Source organism: Myxocyprinus asiaticus, chromosome 43 (genome assembly GCF_019703515.2).
Source record: "Myxocyprinus asiaticus isolate MX2 ecotype Aquarium Trade chromosome 43, UBuf_Myxa_2, whole genome shotgun sequence".
Lineage (NCBI taxonomy): Eukaryota > Metazoa > Chordata > Actinopteri > Cypriniformes > Catostomidae > Myxocyprinus > Myxocyprinus asiaticus.
Genome location: NC_059386.1, coordinates 24,427,483 through 24,447,629, shown reverse-complemented (window position 1 = coordinate 24,447,629; position 20,147 = coordinate 24,427,483). Strand labels below are relative to the sequence as shown.

Here is a 20,147-nt window from a genome sequence, read left to right as displayed (position 1 = left end):
TGACAGCATCTAAATGAACGTGGAGACGAAGACAAACACGCACTTGCTAATGCCACAAAAGCCGAGAGAGTGCAAAAAAAGTGAGTCAAGGAGTAGAAGCTGTAATGTTGATTTCCCACTGTCCCCAAAGCAATATCTGTCTGGGCCTCTGCCTTGAGCTCGCACCGGGCTCATTATGTCTAGAGAGGCCTCTTTGATCCTATCGGGGTTTGGGATGATGAAATGTCAGGCACCAGATCGGTGTGTGTGTGTGTGTGTGTGTGTGTGTGTGCAAACTATAGTGTGTGCGCATATGCGTATTTGTGTGTGTTGCAAGGGATGTCAGCTGGTGGGGGTAGGGGAGAGGGGCAGATGTCCAAGCTGCACGTGCCTCAAGCGCAGATAAATCCCCCAGCTCCCCTGTTACCTCTCTACCCCTGTCTCACCTCCCCCCAGACTCCTGTTAGGAGCTGGTCCAGCCTGTGGGCCCATCGACTGCAACAGATGTGTTCGGCACCGGGCCATACTGATGCTATCGTGACTAGGGATATGCAACACAAAATTTCTTTATAAACAAATAGTCAACTAGTTGCTCAAAAGGAAACCCTTGTAGAATTAGCGATTTTAAGCGTCCACCACACTCCGATCATATGCATTTCATATGGGCCGTTCACATGGGGGGTGTTTTTATGACAAGAAAACAGAGTGCAACAGAATGGAACTGGATAGATTTTTTGTGTTTTGTTTCGTTACTTACGTTACGTCTTGTTTTGTGTTTCGTTACGTTTCTTTACATTTTGTTTCGTTATGTTTGTTACGGTTTGTTTCGTTTCCTTTTTTTTGTTTTCACATGGCATCTTAAAAACATAATACTCATTAATACAGACAAAAGACATTTAATGTTTTATTTTGTTACATTTCGTTTCCTGCTGTTCTTTTGACATCATGACATGGTCTTAAAAACACAATACTCATGAAAAAACTCACACAAAAGACATATTAATTATGTTTTCAATATTTGAAATAATCTAAAAGAAAATTGGAAAAAGAATCTAGATAAACTAGTTCACTTCACTAATCAACTAGTTGGTTGATGGACAACTAGTCAACCATTCTGACCCATTCCTTTACGTGAAGCCAGTTATGACCTTATGAAGACCTCTGTAATTCAACCATCTCCAAGCTGCCATGGAATCTTATAGCCAGAAGATATGAAACCTGATCTAGATCCTTCTTATCCTCAGAAGTGTCACTGATGGCTCAGAAGATAAGACTTTAAATTCCACAAAATGTCACGAGTTCTTCAGGGTCTTCTGCTTTTATTTTATAACTTCCTTGTAGGTATATTGTATCTGACCGTAACTGACTGCAGGGCGGTGGTGTGGCCCCGTCTATCCAGAGATTTTGTAGAAGATATTGAGATGTCCTTTCATGTGTGCCAGGGCCAGGTGTATTGAAGAGAAGCACTCTTTCAAAGCTGCTGTAATTGTGTTGACTCCACAAGGGAACTCTTAGAGGTGGCAACAGACCACTAACAGAGAATAGATGGAAATCACTCACACACACTGACAGCTCAAAAGAGACCTCTTAAATGTCTTGCTATAACATTTGGTGCTTATACCTGACTACCCATGAAAGCATCCTTTACTCAGAATACCTGCTTTGTAAACACTTCAGCTAAAATGTGTTCACAGAAATTTTTGTTAAAAAGAGCAAATGTTTGCATGCTTATTTTAAAGCTGAATTGTATCATTTCTGCGCCAGTAGTAGATTAAAATATTTTCGCCACTAGCAAAAGATGAAAAATATCTGTGAAGTTTGCTGCATACTGTACCCAACTATGATTTCTTTTTTTGTACCTTTATTTTTTTTTTTTGTGACACTTTCCCCTTATCTGACACCCATACCATATGGGTTGTTAGAGTTTCCCTGAGGGCTTTTTTAAGTACTTGTGGGTGTCTTGTCTGAGTGGAGTGTTTTTCCCTTTCTCTGCCTCAGGTCTGCCCTGGTCTGAGGTGGTCAGGGGTGGTCTATTGTGGATTAGTGGACGTCTAGGGGGTTGGAGGACAAATCTGGTCATTTAAAGGTGATGAGATGGTTTAGAGGCCAACGGACAGGCCTAAACCTCTCCACGTGTTCACACACACAGATAATGATTAGCATTATACATAATCAGAGAAATCAATAGCCTTCCGGTCAGCTACCAACTGTTCACCTGATTATGTTTGCTAAAGCCACATTACTAAAATATGAATAAAATAAAGCAATATTAAATTAAATAAAACAAAATCATAAACATGAAAAATGCATCAACTGCGCATATCAGACATCACATGGAAAATTGAAGATTCTGTCATGATTAACTTACCCTCATGTTGTTCCAAACTCGTATGACTTGCAACACAACGGGAGGTGTTTTGCAGAATGACAGTCTCAGGCACCATTCACTTTCACTGTATGGAAAAAAAAAAAAGCAATGCAAGTGAATGCTGACTAAGACTAACATTCCGCCTAACATCTTCTTTTGTGTTCCACGGAAGATGAAACTCATACAGGTTTGGAACAACACGAGGGTGAGTAAATGATGACAGAATTCAAATGTTTAGGTAAACAAGCCCTTTATATCAAATTCACGATGGAGGGAGTGGTGCTGATTTTCAATATTGTGTTGAGGCACAAGGATTAGAGCTTGTAAAACTGATAGTGACACAGTTCACGATTCCCTGACACGAATTTAATCAAATGAATGCCTCACGACGATCACGATCATGAGATTACAGCCAGTGTCTGCTCTGATGAAGCTGTTTTCACACATGTGTGTTTGTCTATGTGGATGTTGTGCGTGTGACAGATCGTTTCATGCAGAGAGGACAGATTGACAGATGACCAACTCAAATGCCGAAAGCGGCCCTGGGAACGTAAACCTTTCATCACTGAGAGAGAGCCATTTGTCATGCCCGCTCATACATTTGAATATTAGATTTTATTCACGAGGGTTCGTAAAACATCCAAGCTTTCAGGCAACAAAATAACGTCCTCTTGAGTGCTTGATCACACTTGATGACAAACCTTTAATTAGACATGAATTGACTGCTTGTGTATGCATCTGTGCGTTTAGTCCAAAACACAAGTAAAATGCTGCTCTTTAGAAGCTTTGGAAAGGTGAGCTTAAAATATTCCAGTACCTTAAAGTAATATTTCACACAGAAATGAAAAGTCTGTCATCATTTACTCACCCTTATGTCTTTCAGAACCTGTATGAAAGGAACACAAAAGGAGAAATATATAGCAGAATGTCTAAGCTGCTCATTTCCGTACAAAGAAAGTGAATGATGACCACTGCTGTCAGGCAAGATTTTCAGTGAATAATGACTTAAATTTCAGTCTGTTCCTTTCATGAAGCTATCTTTGGCTTCAGAAGACTTTTGAAATAAAGTGCATTAGTCATTTTGACCTTTTTGTACACTTTAAATACTAATAGTCATTTGAAATTATAAAAGTTTACTCAACTTAATCTTAAATTCTTACTAGTTTTAATTTGGTTACCTTTACTCTCTGAATCCTAAAGTTGTCATTAATAAAAAACATTTAAGTGGTCCTAATTAAACATTACTTGAAATGTCACATTTTGAATCATAACTCAGATAAGTTAAACTTTGGCTTCGAGTACTACTAACTCAAAATTACCAAGTACAAAATTGCAGCTGTGTGGAATACCCATAAACCCTTGTGCTTGAATAAATTATGTTTGTTTGGTCAAAACAAGGGAACTTATGTAGTAAAATAATAGTTTTTTATTAAAAAATATATTTAGTTTTAATTCTTATGACTATTGTTGTTGTTTTGTTGTTGCTGGTTGATAATTGAGATTTTTGTGAAGTCACCATGAGGGTGATTAGTGTTTCCTCTGGTGAACTTGGAGCCTGTTTTTTTTTTTTTTGTACTTTACAAAAGTGCAGATTTATGAGATTTAGTAAAGCTTACTTGTAACTGGTTAATGTTACTTAAAAAATTACGTTCAGTTTACTTGAGCTAATAAAGTATGTTTGCTTAGAAAAACATGCAAACCGATTAGTGATGGGAAGATCGGATCATTTTACTGACTCAAATCTTTGAGTCTCGTTCAGCAAAATGAACGAATCTTTATTTAAGTCATTTCGTTCATTTGAGCAGAATTAAATTAAAATGTTACATTTTCAATAGCCAAATCCCCCCCAACATGTCTACTTACGCAAACTTTGATTATAGTCCCAATAAGGAAAAACTGATAATGCAGCCAAGGACAAATGATGATAAACAGAAATTATTAGTTCACCTCTGGATTGAATCTTCTTGTCCAAGTCGTTCATTCTTCTGTCACATGACAAAAGAACGAATGACTCGGACCAGAAGACTCGAGAGGTGAACTAATAATTTCTGTTTCCTGTGTGAGCAATGCATAGTATACGGCTGTCACGTGACAAAAGAACGAATGACTCGAACTAAGAGTTGAAAGGTGAACTAATCATTTCAGTTTCCTGTACAGCGCCTATGGGGTTTTCACGTAACAAACGAACGGAGGTTGCGCAATGCGCGTGCGTGGCCAGCACAAAATGAATGAATCACTCTCTGAGACTACTCGTTCTTCTAAGTCACATAAAAGATTCGTTCAAAATGAACAAATCGTTCATGAACGACCCATCACTAAAACCGATTGCCTTGAAAAATCTTAGTAAGATCAACTAATTCGATTTTACAGTGTAGTTTGACAGCCCCTTGTCCCCATTAGCTTTCATTGTATGGAAGAGAGCTGCTTAGACATTATACCAAACTTGTCCTTTGGTGTTCTACAGAAGAAAATTTTTATTTGTGTTTGGAGTGACATTTGGGGGAGTTTTGCACAAACTTTTCCTTTAGCAAATGACTTTTCTAACAACCTGTGGTTATGTTTAGAGCTATTGAGCTGTACAAATTCTTATAAAGCGCATACTCTACAAAGTAAACTGCCTGTATTGTTAAAAACGATCTCAAACATACCTTGGAAAGACCTGTTTCCACTGGTACACATCTCTGAATTGATTTTATGAAGCTTTTAGCTGGCCGCTTAGTGACTCAAACAAACAGACTCATTACTTTATAGACAGCTGCATTGGGTGCAAGTGAAAGCCCCCATCAGAGCTATACGAGTGTTTTTAAGGGATTCCTTACAATGTCAAAGATCCGACTTTAAAATTAATGAAGGACTGGGGATGAGGAATTGATTTTGGAGAGGGGAAAGGTTGTGAGTCGGGGGATTCATTAGCCATGCCCCACAGAATGCAGCTCTAGTGGCAGGAGAAGGAGGTAATTGAAGTGGACTGCAGCGCTTACGGGTAGGATTACACTGACTTTGTTTTCAGTGGGAGATAGAAAGATGGAGAGAAGGAGATGGAGAGGGGGCTTTCCCCCCGGAGCCAACACAAGGAGGTCGAAGGTCGTAGTCTTAATCCCTCATCCCTAGAGTTTAAGGGTAATTGGCAGAGTCTAATCAGGCTCAGTTGAGCCTCTCTTGTTCTAAGGAAAAACCTGGTCTAGAACTAGTTAGGAATTATATCCTTTCTCACCTGTTCGAGTCATTTGTACCTTGTCTTACAGAACACGGGTTAAGTTTGTTCAAACCTCTAACCCTAAGTTTATGCAATAAAAATAGTGATGTTTGCCTTAGTAAAGCACTAATTCTAAAGCTTTTCCTTTATTGGAAGTACAAATTTGTAAAATAACAGTGAATTATTGAAATTGGAGAGCAAAAGATTGGAATTGCTGGTTGCATAAACATAGCATTAACTTAAGACTGCGTCTAACAATTAGTTTGACTAGCTAAAGACGCCATAGAAAGCCTATTGCATAAAACAAGCTCAAAGTTGTCTTTAGTAAGACAGTCTAATTTGCATTGCATTGTGGGAAAAGTAAGACACTGAACAGCTTTAAAAAAATGGCTGACAGTGGATGCACAGTACAGTTTTAATTCGCTGAAAATATTTGCTTATTAGAGGACTTCAGTGCTTCAAAATGTATTCTAATGAACAAATTTAGTGATTTTAACCCAAATAATAAAAAAAAAACCCACTTTTTTTTGTTACCACCATTGAAGTCAAAGTCTTTTACAAAGTCTCAACTCAAGCCCCTTTCAGCTCTCAACTGAAGCCCCTACTGGCTCAGCTGACAGCTATTTTCCATGGCAACATGGAATGTTAACAAAAGTTAGCCTAGGGGTGTGCTGTCTTACATTTTGGTTTTAAATTAGACTGATCTACGTTTTTATGCGACTGACTGAAAAAATGAAGACCAACATTTTAGGCGACTAACTAGTAAGATTAGTCTAAAACAGTTTTATGCAACCGGCCCCTGGTGTTGGCTCGACGGGTAATATTTAGATTTCCATTAGCCCACAGGACTTCCTCTCTCCATTCATATATGTATGTGTGTGAGTGTAGAAATTAATTCGTTGAAAGCTTACATACAGTGTGTTTCAAGCCTGGTTTACAGGGTTAATTAAAGCTCCAGGTAGTGCCAGGGATTCAAGCTGGCCCAAATGGATTTGACTGACGCCAAGACCCCTGCTGGCTAAAACCTTGTCAAGCTACTTATATGACTTGTTTTTAAACATTAATGTTGTTGTTGTGCCATTTAATAAAGCAATAAGACATGAGAGACTGTTTCAGCTATTTTACTATGCTGGTTAAGGTTTTTTTTTAGACTAGATGCAAAGCAAAATATGAAAGACATGAATTTCCAATTAAAAAAGTTACATTTATTCATAATTATTAAAATAACAATAATTAAAAAAAATATTTTGCCAAATATTATTGTTTATTAGCCTAACTATATTGTTTACAATTGCCAAGCAATGTAGGAAACTAGCACATTAATATAGAATTAATGGTCCCACTTTAAATATTTTTTATTTATTTGTTTCTCTCGATTTTCTCCCCTTTTTCTCCCCAACTTGGAATGCCCAATTCCCAATGCACTCTAAGTCCTCGTGGTGGTGTAGTGACTAGCCTCAATCCGGGTGGCGGAGGACGAATCTCAGTTGCCTCCACGTTTGAGACCATCAACCCGCGCATCTTATCACGTGGCTTGTTGAGCACATTACTGTGGAGACATAGCACGTGTGGAGGCTTCACGCCATCCACCATGGCATCCACGCACAACACACCACGTGCCCCACAGAGAGTGAACCACATTATAGCGACCACGAGGAGGTTACCCCATGTGACTCTACCCTCCCTAGCAACCGGGCCAATTTGGTTGCTTAGGAGACCTGGCTGGAGTCACTCAGCATGCCCTGGGATTCGATCTTGCGAACTCCAGGGGTGGTAAATATTTGGTGTCTTTAACTATTATGTACTAACATTAAAATACAGTACAATGTACTTGTTGTGTAACTACACAAGATTCACATTTGCTGCTACTGAGGTTGAGGTACGGGAAGGTTTAGGAGTAGGGTTTAGGGTTAGGGGTTATGGTTTATAGTTTAGGATTAGGGTTGCGGTAGGGTTGGGTTCAGGATTAGGGGTAAGGTTAACAGTGTAACTACAGATTTAATTAAATGCTGGTACATTAAATGTAAATACAATGCAACAACACATTACATAATACATACGTTGTATCAAATGCTTAAGTACATAGTAGTTAAAGACACCTAATATAAAGTGGGTCCAAACCTGGTTACACTTTATTTTACAGTGTCCTTGTTACAGTGTAATTTCACAAGTATATACTGAGTAATATTAATTAACAACATGTACTTACTATACCTTTAGGGTTAGGGTTTGGTTTGGGGTTAGTTGCTTGTAATTATGCATAATTTACATAGTCAATACATGTAATATGTATAACAAGGACACTGTAAAATAAAGTGTTACCAACAAACTTATTGTCAACTGTTTCCCTATTGATTAACTATTAAAATTATATTACTATAGAATTTCACATCGACTTTAAACATGGCTCATCCAATCAGAATTTTGGGTCAGAACTTTTTGTTTTATTAAACAAAACAAAGACCGAACATGGATTGTGAGCAAAACAACAACTAGCTTTAACTCAAAATGTGTTCGACAAGACTAGATTAAATTTGTTGTGAGACCTGTAGACATTCCAATTATAGTCATGTTTGTCAAGTTCAGTATGTCATCATTCACCCTGATATCGTCATGAAGTGTAATGTATATTCAAGCCAGATGCCACACCATCGCATACATTTGAAGAGACGGAAATTAAAACAGAGGCAGCTGACAGACATCCATTAGAGGTGAAAAGAGGGCCACCCTGAGAGCTAACACTAATATCTGCCTGTTCTCTTGTCCTGCTTTGGATTAATCAACAACACATAGCCTATATTCACTCACTCACACGCTCAGAGCTTCATCCATCAAACTGAACTCTCACGGCCAGCCGTGATGACATTGTACTGACATTAACTCAGTAATTTAGAGGTAATGACTGTACATTATCCATCCTAAAAGGAAAGCACACACACTGATTCTCTTACGCCCACGTAAACACATTATGTGCATGAATTAATTCTCACCCATAATTAATGGTCAGAAGCTAATTTTATTCCATCTGGAGTCAGGCAGTTTTTTTTTTTTCTGTCCAGCTGTAGCTTTTCAGCCTGTTTCAGCTATAATAAATCTTGGATAATATTGATCCATAGCACCTCTCAAGATTTGTGACTCTAATCTCGAGGACACGCCACAGAAGCACTCTGGCCGCTCCCTGGCGGTTCCTCTGCTCATCAAGAGGTTTTAGGGACTTTGAGATAGCATCAAACTCTCACCGAAATGCCCGCTCATGGGGCTGAAGGACAGGCAGTGTCTGCAAGCCGCAAACCTTGACGTCCCTGCACTCAATCTATTATGTGTGATAATGATGGATTTGCAGATGTGACTAATGTCTTTGTGTTTAGGGTAGTATTCAGAAAACTCATACGCCATTTATTGTTAAATGCTAATGTGTTTAGGTGGTAACCTGAAGGACAGAACAAATGGGATATATGGAAGTGCTTTTCATTTAACACATTACTATAAAGCAGGCAACTACACAATTCAGCCTGAATAGCTTCTAGAACTTTGGATCAAAGGGTTATTTTCTGCTATTTTCAAAAATTATTTGTTATGTTGACACAAATAGTTTTAATGAAGTGTTGTTATGAAGTGATTACCGTGAATTGTTTTGCAAAAACAAAGAGCTTGCGAGTAAGTAGTTTTTTGCTATTCAATTTGCAGAAATAGTGGAGCTCTACTAAACCCACCATCATTTTCCAAAGTGTAGAGTTCATAGAGTTTGGAGAGGATCGTCAATACTACTAATTGGACTGTTTCAATATGCAGCATTTTCACTTCATGGTCTCTCTCTAATTAATGAATTGTTAGTCCTTGATGTGCAAATTATGGCTGTAAAACTCAAACTTCGCAACTTCAAATATTTGCTGTAATATTTAAAAGTGTTTAGAAAGTTTATGGAACTTTTCTGATCTATTCATTTAAGGTAAAGATGAAACAAAAAAAGGATTAGGATTGTCCAGACAACTTTCCTAAAAGTTCACTCCGCTTTTCAGATTGCTTGATTTTGAGGTGATGTGTGAAGTGGTCAGGCTGAGAGAGAGAGAGAGAGACAGATGAATGCCTCGATGTTATCAGGATTTGTCAGCTCTGTTGGATTACAGAATTTAAAGAGGTTCAGGTCAGTCAAGAGATAAAGAGTGAGATAGTGAAAGAAAGAGTGAGAGATTGACAGAGGATGAGAGAATGAGATAGATAGAAACAGAGTGAAGAAGACAAGAGTAAAGAGTTTTTGGGATCAAACCCAGGTTCGGACCAAGCAATCAAATTTAAGGGCCATTCACATTGAAAGCATTATTACACATAAAAAATCTAGATGCAGCACCACTAATAGAGCAGAATGCAGGTGTCTCGAGTTGGTGTCTAAACAGCGCAACACTACTGCGCAAGATGCTGAAAAACAGCGAGACGAAGCACAATGGTCAAAGATGTCTGCCTAGCATATGTTTACTTAGCAAAACAATTGAAAAACTGCGGTAGGACACAAAACCATGTTTGGTGTGAACAGCCATTAGAGTATAGAATAAAATATCTGCTTAAATTGGGTCATAAAAAGACAGATAAGGAAAAAGAAAAGGCTGAAATTCCTGATTTACCAGAATCAGAATACATATACATACATACATACATACATATATACACATATACACACACAGACACACACATACATACATACACATACGTAGTGCAAATCTAAATACAAATCTGTTATATACAGTGCAAGGGAATGTAATGGCAGAAGAGGTTGGATGTGTTGGATAAATATAAAAAGACTAGACTGTGAATTGCACATTATTATTGCTCAATGGGGCAGTTTTAACTGTTCATGAGATGGATAGCCTGAGGGAAAAACTGTTCCTGTGCCTGACGGTTCTGGTGCTCAGAGCTCTGAAGTGTCGGCCAGAAGGCAACAGTTCAGAAAGGTAGTGGGCAGGGTGAGCGGGGTCCAGAGTGATTTTTCCAGCCTTTTTCCTCACTCTGGAAGTGTATAGTTCTGGAAGGGAGGGCAGGGGGCAACCAATAATCCTCTCAGCAGTCCGAACTGTCCTTTGTAGTCTTCTGATATCTGATTTCACAGCTGAACCAAACCAGACAGTTATTGAAGTGCAGAGGACAGACTCAATGACTGCTGAGTAGAATTGTATCAGCAGCGCCTGTGGCAGGTTGAACTTCCTCAACTGGTGAAGGAAGTACAACCTCTGCTGGGCCTTTTTCACAATGGAGTCAATGTGGGTTTCCCACTTCAGGTCTTGTGAGATGGTAGTGCCAGGAACCTGAATGACTCCACTGCTGCCACAGTGCTGTTTATAATGGTGAGGGGGGGTCAGTGTTGGGGTGTTCCTCCTAAAGTCCACAATTATCTCCACTGTTTTGGGCATGTTCAGCTCCAGGGTGTTTTGACTGCACCAGACAGCCAGCTGTTTAACCTCCCTTCTGTATGCAGACTCATCGTCATCTCAGATGAGGCCGATGAGAGTGGTGTTGTCTGCAAACTTCAGGAGCTTGACAGAGGGGTCCTTGGCGATGCAGTCATTGGTGTAGAGGGAGAAGAGTAGTGGGGAGAGCACACATCCCTGGGGGGCACCAGTGCTGATTGTACAGGTGCTGGAAGTGAATTTCCCCTGTCTCACAAGCTGTTGCCAGTCCGTCAGAAAGCTGGTAATCCACTGACAGATAGTCATGCGAACAGAGAGTTGGTGTAGTTTAGTCTGGAGAATAGCTGGGATGATGGTGTTGAAAGCCGAACTGAAGTCCACAAAAAGGATCCTTGCATATGTCCCTGATCTGTCCAGATGTTGCAGGATATGATGCAATCCCGTGTTGACTGCATCCTCCACAGACCTGTTTGTTCAATAAGCAAATTGAAGGGGATCTAGAAAGGGTCCAGTGATGTCCTTCAGGTGGGCCAACACCAGTCTCTCAAATTTCATGACCACAGACATCAGGGTGACAGGTCTGTAGTCATTAAGTCCTCTGATTTTTGGTATCTTTGGGACAGGAATTTATCAAGGTAACATATAATAGGATTCAGCAAACAGATATTCTGCAGGCAGTATTTAATGTCTGCAGCATTTGTCAGTGTTTGAGTTCAGTTTGTTCCCTCTGGCCATGCAATGAACTTTTAAATTCCCTCTCTCGGTTTGCTGACTACAACAGGGGTCCTATTTCAGGGGCTTTATTTTGTGCCTGAGCTCTGGATATTGTGTTCTGAGTGAGAGAGCTAGTTTGGTTCACTTTTGGAGCCGATCCAGCACAATATCGGAAACCTTCCACTTCGTGCAGTCTATCTAAACACAAACCTTTCGCTCTGGGGCACAAAAACGAATTGGAAACGTGCAGCTGAAGAATCATTTTGCGGAGTTGATAGAGCTCTGGTCAGATTAAAGTATTGGCGGGTGCCGGCGCAGAGGAATCTGATAAATGGCAATAAAATGGAAATCCGGATAGAGAGGTGAACTGATACCATCAGCCCCAAAGGTGCAGGAAGGTTGATTGAAGAATATTTGTGGTGGTTATTATTAGCGCTGCTGCGAGGATTGGATCTTTGTGCATTTGCATGTTTCCTGTGTGTTTTTGCATAGTAGTGCTGTGGCAGATTGCATGTGACCGGCAAAGTGATATGTCGGTAAAACTTTACGTTTGCAACATTTTGTGTCCATATCAGTAACAGTGCCCTGTTTTTTTTTTTTTTTTTTTTTTTTTTTGAACTGGGTGATTTTGCCAGTGATTTAATTATTCATAGTCGTGTGTTAGAGGAAATGTTGCATTATTTATGAGGCCGACATGGACAGTGAGCAAATTAAGACTAGGGGGAGAGGTAGACCAAGAGAACATTGCAAATAAATTAAACCAGGAAAATGATTACTTAGCAATAGATTAATATCTTAAAATGCTGTTGTACAGCACAAAGAGTACAGCTGTTTGTAAAGTAATTAAACCACAGATTTTTCACAGTGGTCCCCAAACACAGTGGCTGATGTTTTTTATCTTTTGAAACCCTCTTTCTGTTTCTACAGTTCTCCGGGATGATTTTCGACAGACACCCAGTGACGTGGTGGTTGCAGCAGGGGAGCCAGCAGTGATGGAGTGCATCCCTCCAAGAGGCCACCCAGAACCCACCATCTCCTGGAAGAGGAACAATGTGAAAGTAAATGATAGGGATGAGAGGATAACGGTGAGTCTAAGCCCTTTTCGCTCACTTCCTCTTCCTATTCACATAACATTCACCCACCACAGTTTCATTTCCTCTTCCTTTCCCCTTTCCTTTTCCCTCACCATTTCTCTCTTTCTCTTCCTTTTTTCCTATTCCTTTTTCTTTGTCCTGTTTCTCTTCCTCTTCCCCTTTCCTTTTCCCTTTCCCTCTTTCTTTTTTCCACTTCCTCTTCCTTTTCCTCTTTTCTTTCCCTTTCTCTCTTGCTTTTTCTCTTTTTCTTCCTCTTCCTCTTTCTTTTCCTCTTTTCTTCCTCTTATCTTCCTTTTTCTCTTTCTCCCACTTCATTTTACTCTCTCTTTCTTTCCTTCTCTTTCCCCTCTTTCTTTCTCTTCCTTTTCCTTTTTCTCTTTTTTAATCTTTCTCTTTTCACTTTCTCTTTCTCTTATTCTTTCTTTTCTCTTTCCATTTCTCTTTCTTCTTTGTCTTTCACTTTTGCTCTTCCTCTTCCTTTTTCTCTTTCTTTTTCAATTCCTCTTTTTCTTATTCTTTGTTTTCCCCTTTCCATTTATCTTTCTTTCTATTTTTCTCTTTCTCTTCCTTTTGCTCATCCTCTTACTTTTCCCTTTCTTTTTCTCTTCTTCTTTCTTTTTCTCTTCCTTTCCTCTCCCTTTTTCTCTTGCTATTTCTCTATTTCTCAATTTTAATTCACATTCCCAGATTCAATTTAGATTTCAATAGATTAAAAATAATAGAAATGTCCAATTCAGTGTTCTTTATTAGCATGGTTGATTTCAATAAAATATTGCCAAGGCATTCAAATAAAATGGAAATTATATTATGTGTTAACCTCCTATGACCCTTTTATTAGCCACTCAACTAAATGGGATATTACAACATATTCTAAATGTATCTTTTGGCCATGTCTATGTCTATGTCATGTGTTTCATAAACAACCAAGCTCACTTTGCTTTTATATTTACAGTTTTTAGCACCTCTAGCAGTTTTCTAGAGCTCAGAAACCATGTCCATAAAACATCACAGGATGCTTGGTTTCCTACAGAGGATAAAAACTGTGTTCTGAAGCTTTTTGGTTTTTAGTGTCTCTTTCCGTTGGATGTTTTATAAATATGTGCTTTTGACTGACTGTATTTAAAGAGAAAGTTCATTCAAAAATAAAAATTATTTCATTTTTTACTCACATTCATGTTGTTCCAAACCTGTATGTCCCTTTAACTGTGCTTTTCTTTACAGATCCGGGGAGGGAAGCTGATGATCTCTAACACACGGAAGAGTGACGCAGGAATGTACGTTTGTGTCGGCACAAATATGGTTGGAGAGAAGGACAGTGACCCTGCTGAGCTTGTAGTGTTTGGTAGGTTTTCTCTCTCGGTCTTTGTACTTTTCTCTTTCATTGTGTCTCTCTCACACTCATCTGTCTGTGATGCTCTATTGCCCACAGAGCGGCCCATGTTTGTACGCAGGCCTGTGAATCAGGTGGTCCTTGCTGATGACAATGTGGATTTCCAGTGTGAAGTTCAGGGAGATCCCACTCCGACAATACGCTGGAAGAAAGAGGAAGGAGAGCTGCCTCGGGGAAGGTAAGACATGTGATGTGATTGACAAAAATGTGATAGTTTACCTAAACAATGGCCCACGAGAGTCTATCCATTACAGGGATTTTACCAAGAATAAGGGATGTTGATGCACAGCATTGAGTGGATTATTGCTTTTTTAAAACACACTAAAAGCATTACACACAAAACCCACTGCCGTGAAACTTTGCTGATACAGATGGCTTAGAACAGTGGGACCCAGTTTATAAGCAAAGAAATGTAGAGTATTTCTTTATACAGTATGTATGTGTTTTCTCACAGGTTTGAGATCCGTGCAGACAACAGTCTGCGTCTGAATCAGGTGAAAGCTGAAGATGAAGGCTCGTACACCTGTTTATCTGAGAACAGTGTGGGCAAAGCGGAAGCATCCGGAACACTTCAGGTTCACGGTGAGTTGCGACAACTGTTAAGACACACAAATGCTGCTTAGCTCAGTAAATCTTTGTTAAACCCACACACGCGCGCACACACACACACTGAAACATCTGCCAGCTTTGATAATAATTCTATTATATTCTTCCCTCTGACTTTAGCATCTTTCTCATATACTCAACAAAGTCTCAATTTTATAGCCAGAGCCCAGATGCTCTTGTGCTCACCTTGCATTTCACTGATTACAGGAACGAAGTGCTATGGCAACAGCCATTTATTTAAACCTGACAGATACAATTAACATAATTCCATCTGGTTAAAGGCACATATTGCCCCATAAAACATGACTGTGGCCTTGAATTAAGAATATTCCACACACTTAATAGATGCTTACAGTACCACACTTGCTGTGAATTATTTCCCCTGACAGCTGATGAAAGATGATTCATCGTGTGAGGGAAACTAAAATATTATCAGTACAGTTTTGCAGAAACAGTGTAGTGGCACTATTTTTGGACTGAAGAAATCTATGTTCTGGAAAGAGTTTATTCTCTGTTCATGTCATTTCGGAATTACCATAACTTCAAGTTACCAATTATTAAATATTGTTTTGTTGAACTTGTAATTAAAAAATGGAAACTCAGAATTTACCTAGGCTTTATTTTACTCTAAAATAAAGACTAAATAAACAAAAACAACAATGCAGAAAAGATCCACCATCTACTTGATCGTTTTGACGTCATATAAAAACAACCATAATTGCTGCCCATTCAAAAGTTGAGGGTACTTTATTTTAGCCAATGTTAACTTGTGTGCTTTCTTTGTTCTTCAGGATTTTGCAGAGGAATAAATAGGTGAATTATTATAGTGATTAAGTATTTTAACATCAAATACAAAGGGCGCACAAGAACCCAATTTGTCACTATGAGCCTTACCATAGAAGCAAATAGTTTTTGAGTCTGACAATGTGAACAAATGTTTGAGTTGTCATCTTGTAATTCCAAAACCATGCAGCATTAATTTGAAGTAAACTTAGCATTCTCTCATCTCCTCTTCTTTGTGTGCTCCATTCCACAGTTATGTTTCATTTACCACTCTGGCTATTTTTTCGTTCATCCTCAGTGTTCTAAATGCAAAACAACATCGAACTACTCCAGTCCACTCTTCTCATTTTTATCATTTTTTGTCTCTCTCTCTCTCTCCATCCTCACCTCCATTATAGTGGGCCCATCTCGTAAGTACCATTCCATTTCATTTCTCTGCATGCTTGTGGGTGTGATTCAGATATTGTGGAGGTTGTGATTGGTTTTGACTGATTGTGACAGGTTAAGACCCTTGAGGGGTGGACAGTCAGGCACCTACATGTTTCTGTAATGCAATTGGTAGAACCTGGCACGAACAGCCATGGACATGGTTTGATTTCAAGGGAATGCATTGACTGATAAAATGTAAACCTTTGCTTTCAATGAAAGCATCTGCCTAATGAATGTAAAAGTACCTACAAAGACATCCTCAAAAGTCTTAAACCTTACCTTACCTAACCTGAAATACAGAAGAGCAATGACTCAGAGTGTTTCAGTCCAGATCATTAAGATAAAAGAGGCTTTCACTGTAAAAAAACAACATTGAAAATGCAGGAATTTGAAACTAAAGAGCTTGAACTGAATGGTTTGGTGGGCAAACTGGATTTTATTTAGTGAGGAACTGACCTCTCTCCTTTCACTCCAGAGAAATACAGTACGTGATTCAGTTTCAGAGATACTGAAAGGGGAGAGAAGCAGCAAGCTTGGTCTTCTATTCCAAAGCCAAACTGCTATCATTATAAACCTGATTGGAACTCTTATTGTGTTCTCATAATGTAGCAATGGATGTGAGTTATATAATATGCAAGATTTGTGGAATCTGGAACTTAATTTTTCCCAAAGGCTGTGCAAGGTTTGGTGCGGTGTGGGCTTTTCTGTCAGCTAAATCTGCTCCAAATGGTCAGGCAATAGCCGAAAACCACTTGGTTTTGGCTCTGTAGCCTTTCAAGGTCACTAGACCTACAATTGTTTTAGCCTTAAAAGTGTTCTTGAATAGCATAAAATAAACATTTGCTGGCTTTTGCCTTTTTTACCATTTTACCCTCATACCATTTGTTTTGTTTCCCTTACAGAACATAATTTAACTAAAGGCACAATGAGGAGTGCATGTACAGAGTTCTGACCAAAGAGTAATTTCCAGATGTGTTATTTCTGTCAAGGAAAAACAAAGATGTGGAAATTACTATAACTGATGCTGACAAAGCACTTCTGCGATAGCAGACAGACCAACAGACAGTATGAAAGAAAGAACATGTTTTCCTAAGAGGGTAAAAAGACAGTTCCCTGCAGGGTGGTAGTTTTCTTACAACACCAAGATGGGTCTTTGCACTTTTATTTCTCTTTAGTGTATTAGATGAGTAACATCGAATTGAAAGTGTGGGAAATACACTTTTAGAGTTGCTCAAACATGTAATTTCAGTCTTACTCTGGAAATCTAAACTCTGTTCCAAAATCTCCTGAGCTGCTTACCTAGGAAACAGTTTTTAGGTCATCATAAGCACATATTTTTCAGTTAGTGTTTCTTCCATACTCAAAACTATAAAGATAAAATAGTTCTATCTAATTAATGTATTGTTTTCATTTTATTTTTTTGTAGAGCATTTACAAATCAGTCACTTATGAGGTTCCATTTAGGTTAGAATGCTATCTTTCTATCTGTCCACACAGAATGTGCCTATGTAGACAGTAGTCAGCTTACTAGGTTTTGGAGCTAGTGAATTGACTGTACTGAGTGCATCACAATGTTTATTTTTTTGAATATTAGTCAAAAAGACATTCCATACACACTGGTTCATAGATTAGGTGAAGTGAGTCATGCACAGATTTAAAGAGTGAACCTTAGGTTAGTCAGACTTTGTGAAAGGCAGGAATAGGAAGAGAGAATGTTTTCTTCCCACTAAAGCAAATTTGTTTCATCATTCACACAGTGTCATGTCAAAAAATGATCCTCGGCATGCTTTTCCTCATCTGCCCTCTTCATTAGCATGTCTAGGAGACAATAAAGATGATTTAAACCCATGTTACAACAATTTGAACAAGATTAATCCTGCAGCCCTGGGATGCAAACATACTCATTATGAGCTGTCCAAAAAAGACAGGGGAAAAAAGTGGGTCCTATTCCAAACACTGACATGATTGATATTCGCATATGCATATTACTGTATTCTCAAGGGAGAAACAGCATTTATGCAGATTACACTCATTTTGATTATGCAGTAAATATACTGTATGTTGAATGAATCTGGCAAATATTGCTGGGCATAAACTGCTGCTCAGCTAGTCATTGTAAACATATGCCCTGTATTTGTGTAGATAACCTCCAATCCTGTAAAGTGTTTAATCGGTTACACTCTAAAGACTGTATTAATTGCATGTAGGGGTTTTTAATTGCGGCACTGAGCAGTGAAGCATAGCCCCACCATGCTTTCTGTCTGCATCACTGTTTGATGGTGACAACTGCCTGTCATTTCCACCCCTCTGGGGATAGATGCTGTGTTTTCTATGTTTTGAAGGGATAGTTCATAAAACATGAAATTCTGTCATCATTTACTCACCCTCATGTTGTTCCAAACTTGTATGACCAAGCCTGCTTTTGTCCGTTAAACTCAAAATGACATGTTCGGCAGTATGTTAGTCTAAGTCATTATTCACTTCCACTGTATATTTTTTACAATGAAAGTGAATGGTGACTGAGGCTGTCATTCTGCCTAAAATCTCCTTTGTGTTCCACAGAATAAAGTCATATATGGGGTTGGATAGGGATGTTGAAAGTATCTGTACTTCGGGATCAAGTCAATACTATATTAAAAACAATTAAACGATACCAGTGTTTCTGCAGTACCAGTAATACCGAGCACCAACTAAATTCGCTCCCCGCACTCTGCTTAACTGACAGAAGACTGCTTTCAAATGCTCACATGCTTATTTGAGTGAGTCCTTTGTTACTCCTTTTACACTGAAATGGACAATTAATCAAATTAATGATGTGTGATTAGTGATGTCTTAGTGTGATTATTAAGCTGCAAAATGATGCAATTTAATTAAATAAATATACAGTCTGTGCACTTCAAAGTGAATGTGTGAAGCCGCTCATACATTGAAATACCACATTTTATGAGCATCGCTCACTGTGCTTGTTGTAGAAGTTGACAGAAGAAAGTGCACATTCACTGTGATGTGTGCAGTACCTGCAGACTATATATTTATATAATTAAATCGCAGCATTTTGCGCTGTAATAATCACACTGGGCCACATAACTTAAAGGAATATTTCACCTAAAAATTTTAATTATCTCATCATTTACTTACCCTTATGCCATCCCGGGTGTTTATGACTTTCTTTCTTCAGCAGAACACAAATGAAGATTTTTAGAAGAATTTCTCAGCTCTTTTGGTCCATACAATGCAAGTGAATGGGTGCCAAAATTTTGAAGTTCCAAAAATCACATAGGTCAGCATAAAAGTAAGCCATATGACTCCAGTAGTTAAATCCATGTCTTCAGAAGCGATTTGATAGGTGTGGGTGAGAAACAGATCAATATTTTAGTAAATTTTTACTATAAATTCTCCTCCTTACTCAGTCAATCTCCACTTTAACTTTCACTTTCACATTCTTCTTCTTCTGTCTTCTGTTTTTCATGCATATGCCTCTTGGCAGGGGGAAGAATTTCTAGCAAAATCTGATCTGTTTCTCTCCCACACCTATCAAATCACTTCTGAAGATATTAATTTAACCACTGAAGTCTTATGGGTTACTTTTATGCTGCCTTTTTGTGCTTTTTGGAGCGTCAAAATTTTGACACCCATTCTTTTGCATTGTATGGAACTACGGAGCTGAAATATTCTTCTAAAAACCTTAATTTGTGTTCTGCAGAAGAAAGAAAGTCATACACATTTGGGATGGCATGAGGGTGTGTAAATTATGAGAGAATTTAAAAAATTTTAAATGACATTTTTGGGTGAACTATTCCTTAAACCGGAGGTGTGAAACTGCTGTCAAAAACACAGAAAACGGAAAAGCGTTTACGTCAAATAAAAGCTTGAATCTCGACAGAAATATGTTATTACTGTGTAGTATAATGTAATATTTACTGTAGTAATAATAATAATAATATTTAAGCAATATCTCACAAGCAAGAGTGCTGTACATAATGAATAGAAGTTTTCATCAATGTATTCATTTCTAATGTGATGCTTTGTTGTGCAGCACTTTATTTGACAAAAGTAAGACCAATATTGTGTTTTATATTATGCTGTGAGAATCTTTGCTGAAGCACTTTATTTAATTTAAAAAGATGCAATGGTATGTATAAACGTATTCTAAAGGAGTGTGTTCAAAAGCATATTACCTATTTTTTTG

General features: G+C 38.5%; 1 protein-coding gene across 3 annotated transcripts in view; it reads left to right on the top strand.

Annotated features, from left to right (window-relative positions):
* Positions 1 to 20,147, top strand: part of LOC127433301 (roundabout homolog 2-like) — a 118,412-nt gene that overhangs the window by 43,589 nt on the left and 54,676 nt on the right. For 2 of the 3 annotated variants that reach the window (XM_051685072.1, XM_051685071.1), the window contains exons 3-6: positions 12,584 to 12,741; positions 13,972 to 14,092; positions 14,180 to 14,318; positions 14,595 to 14,722. In XM_051685072.1, the coding sequence (XP_051541032.1) occupies positions 12,584 to 12,741; positions 13,972 to 14,092; positions 14,180 to 14,318; positions 14,595 to 14,722 (546 nt within the window). Of the gene's footprint in view, positions 1 to 12,583; positions 12,742 to 13,971; positions 14,093 to 14,179; positions 14,319 to 14,594; positions 14,723 to 15,782; positions 15,940 to 20,147 lie in introns of those variants that run through there. The other variant, XM_051685073.1, reaches the window with a different exon arrangement.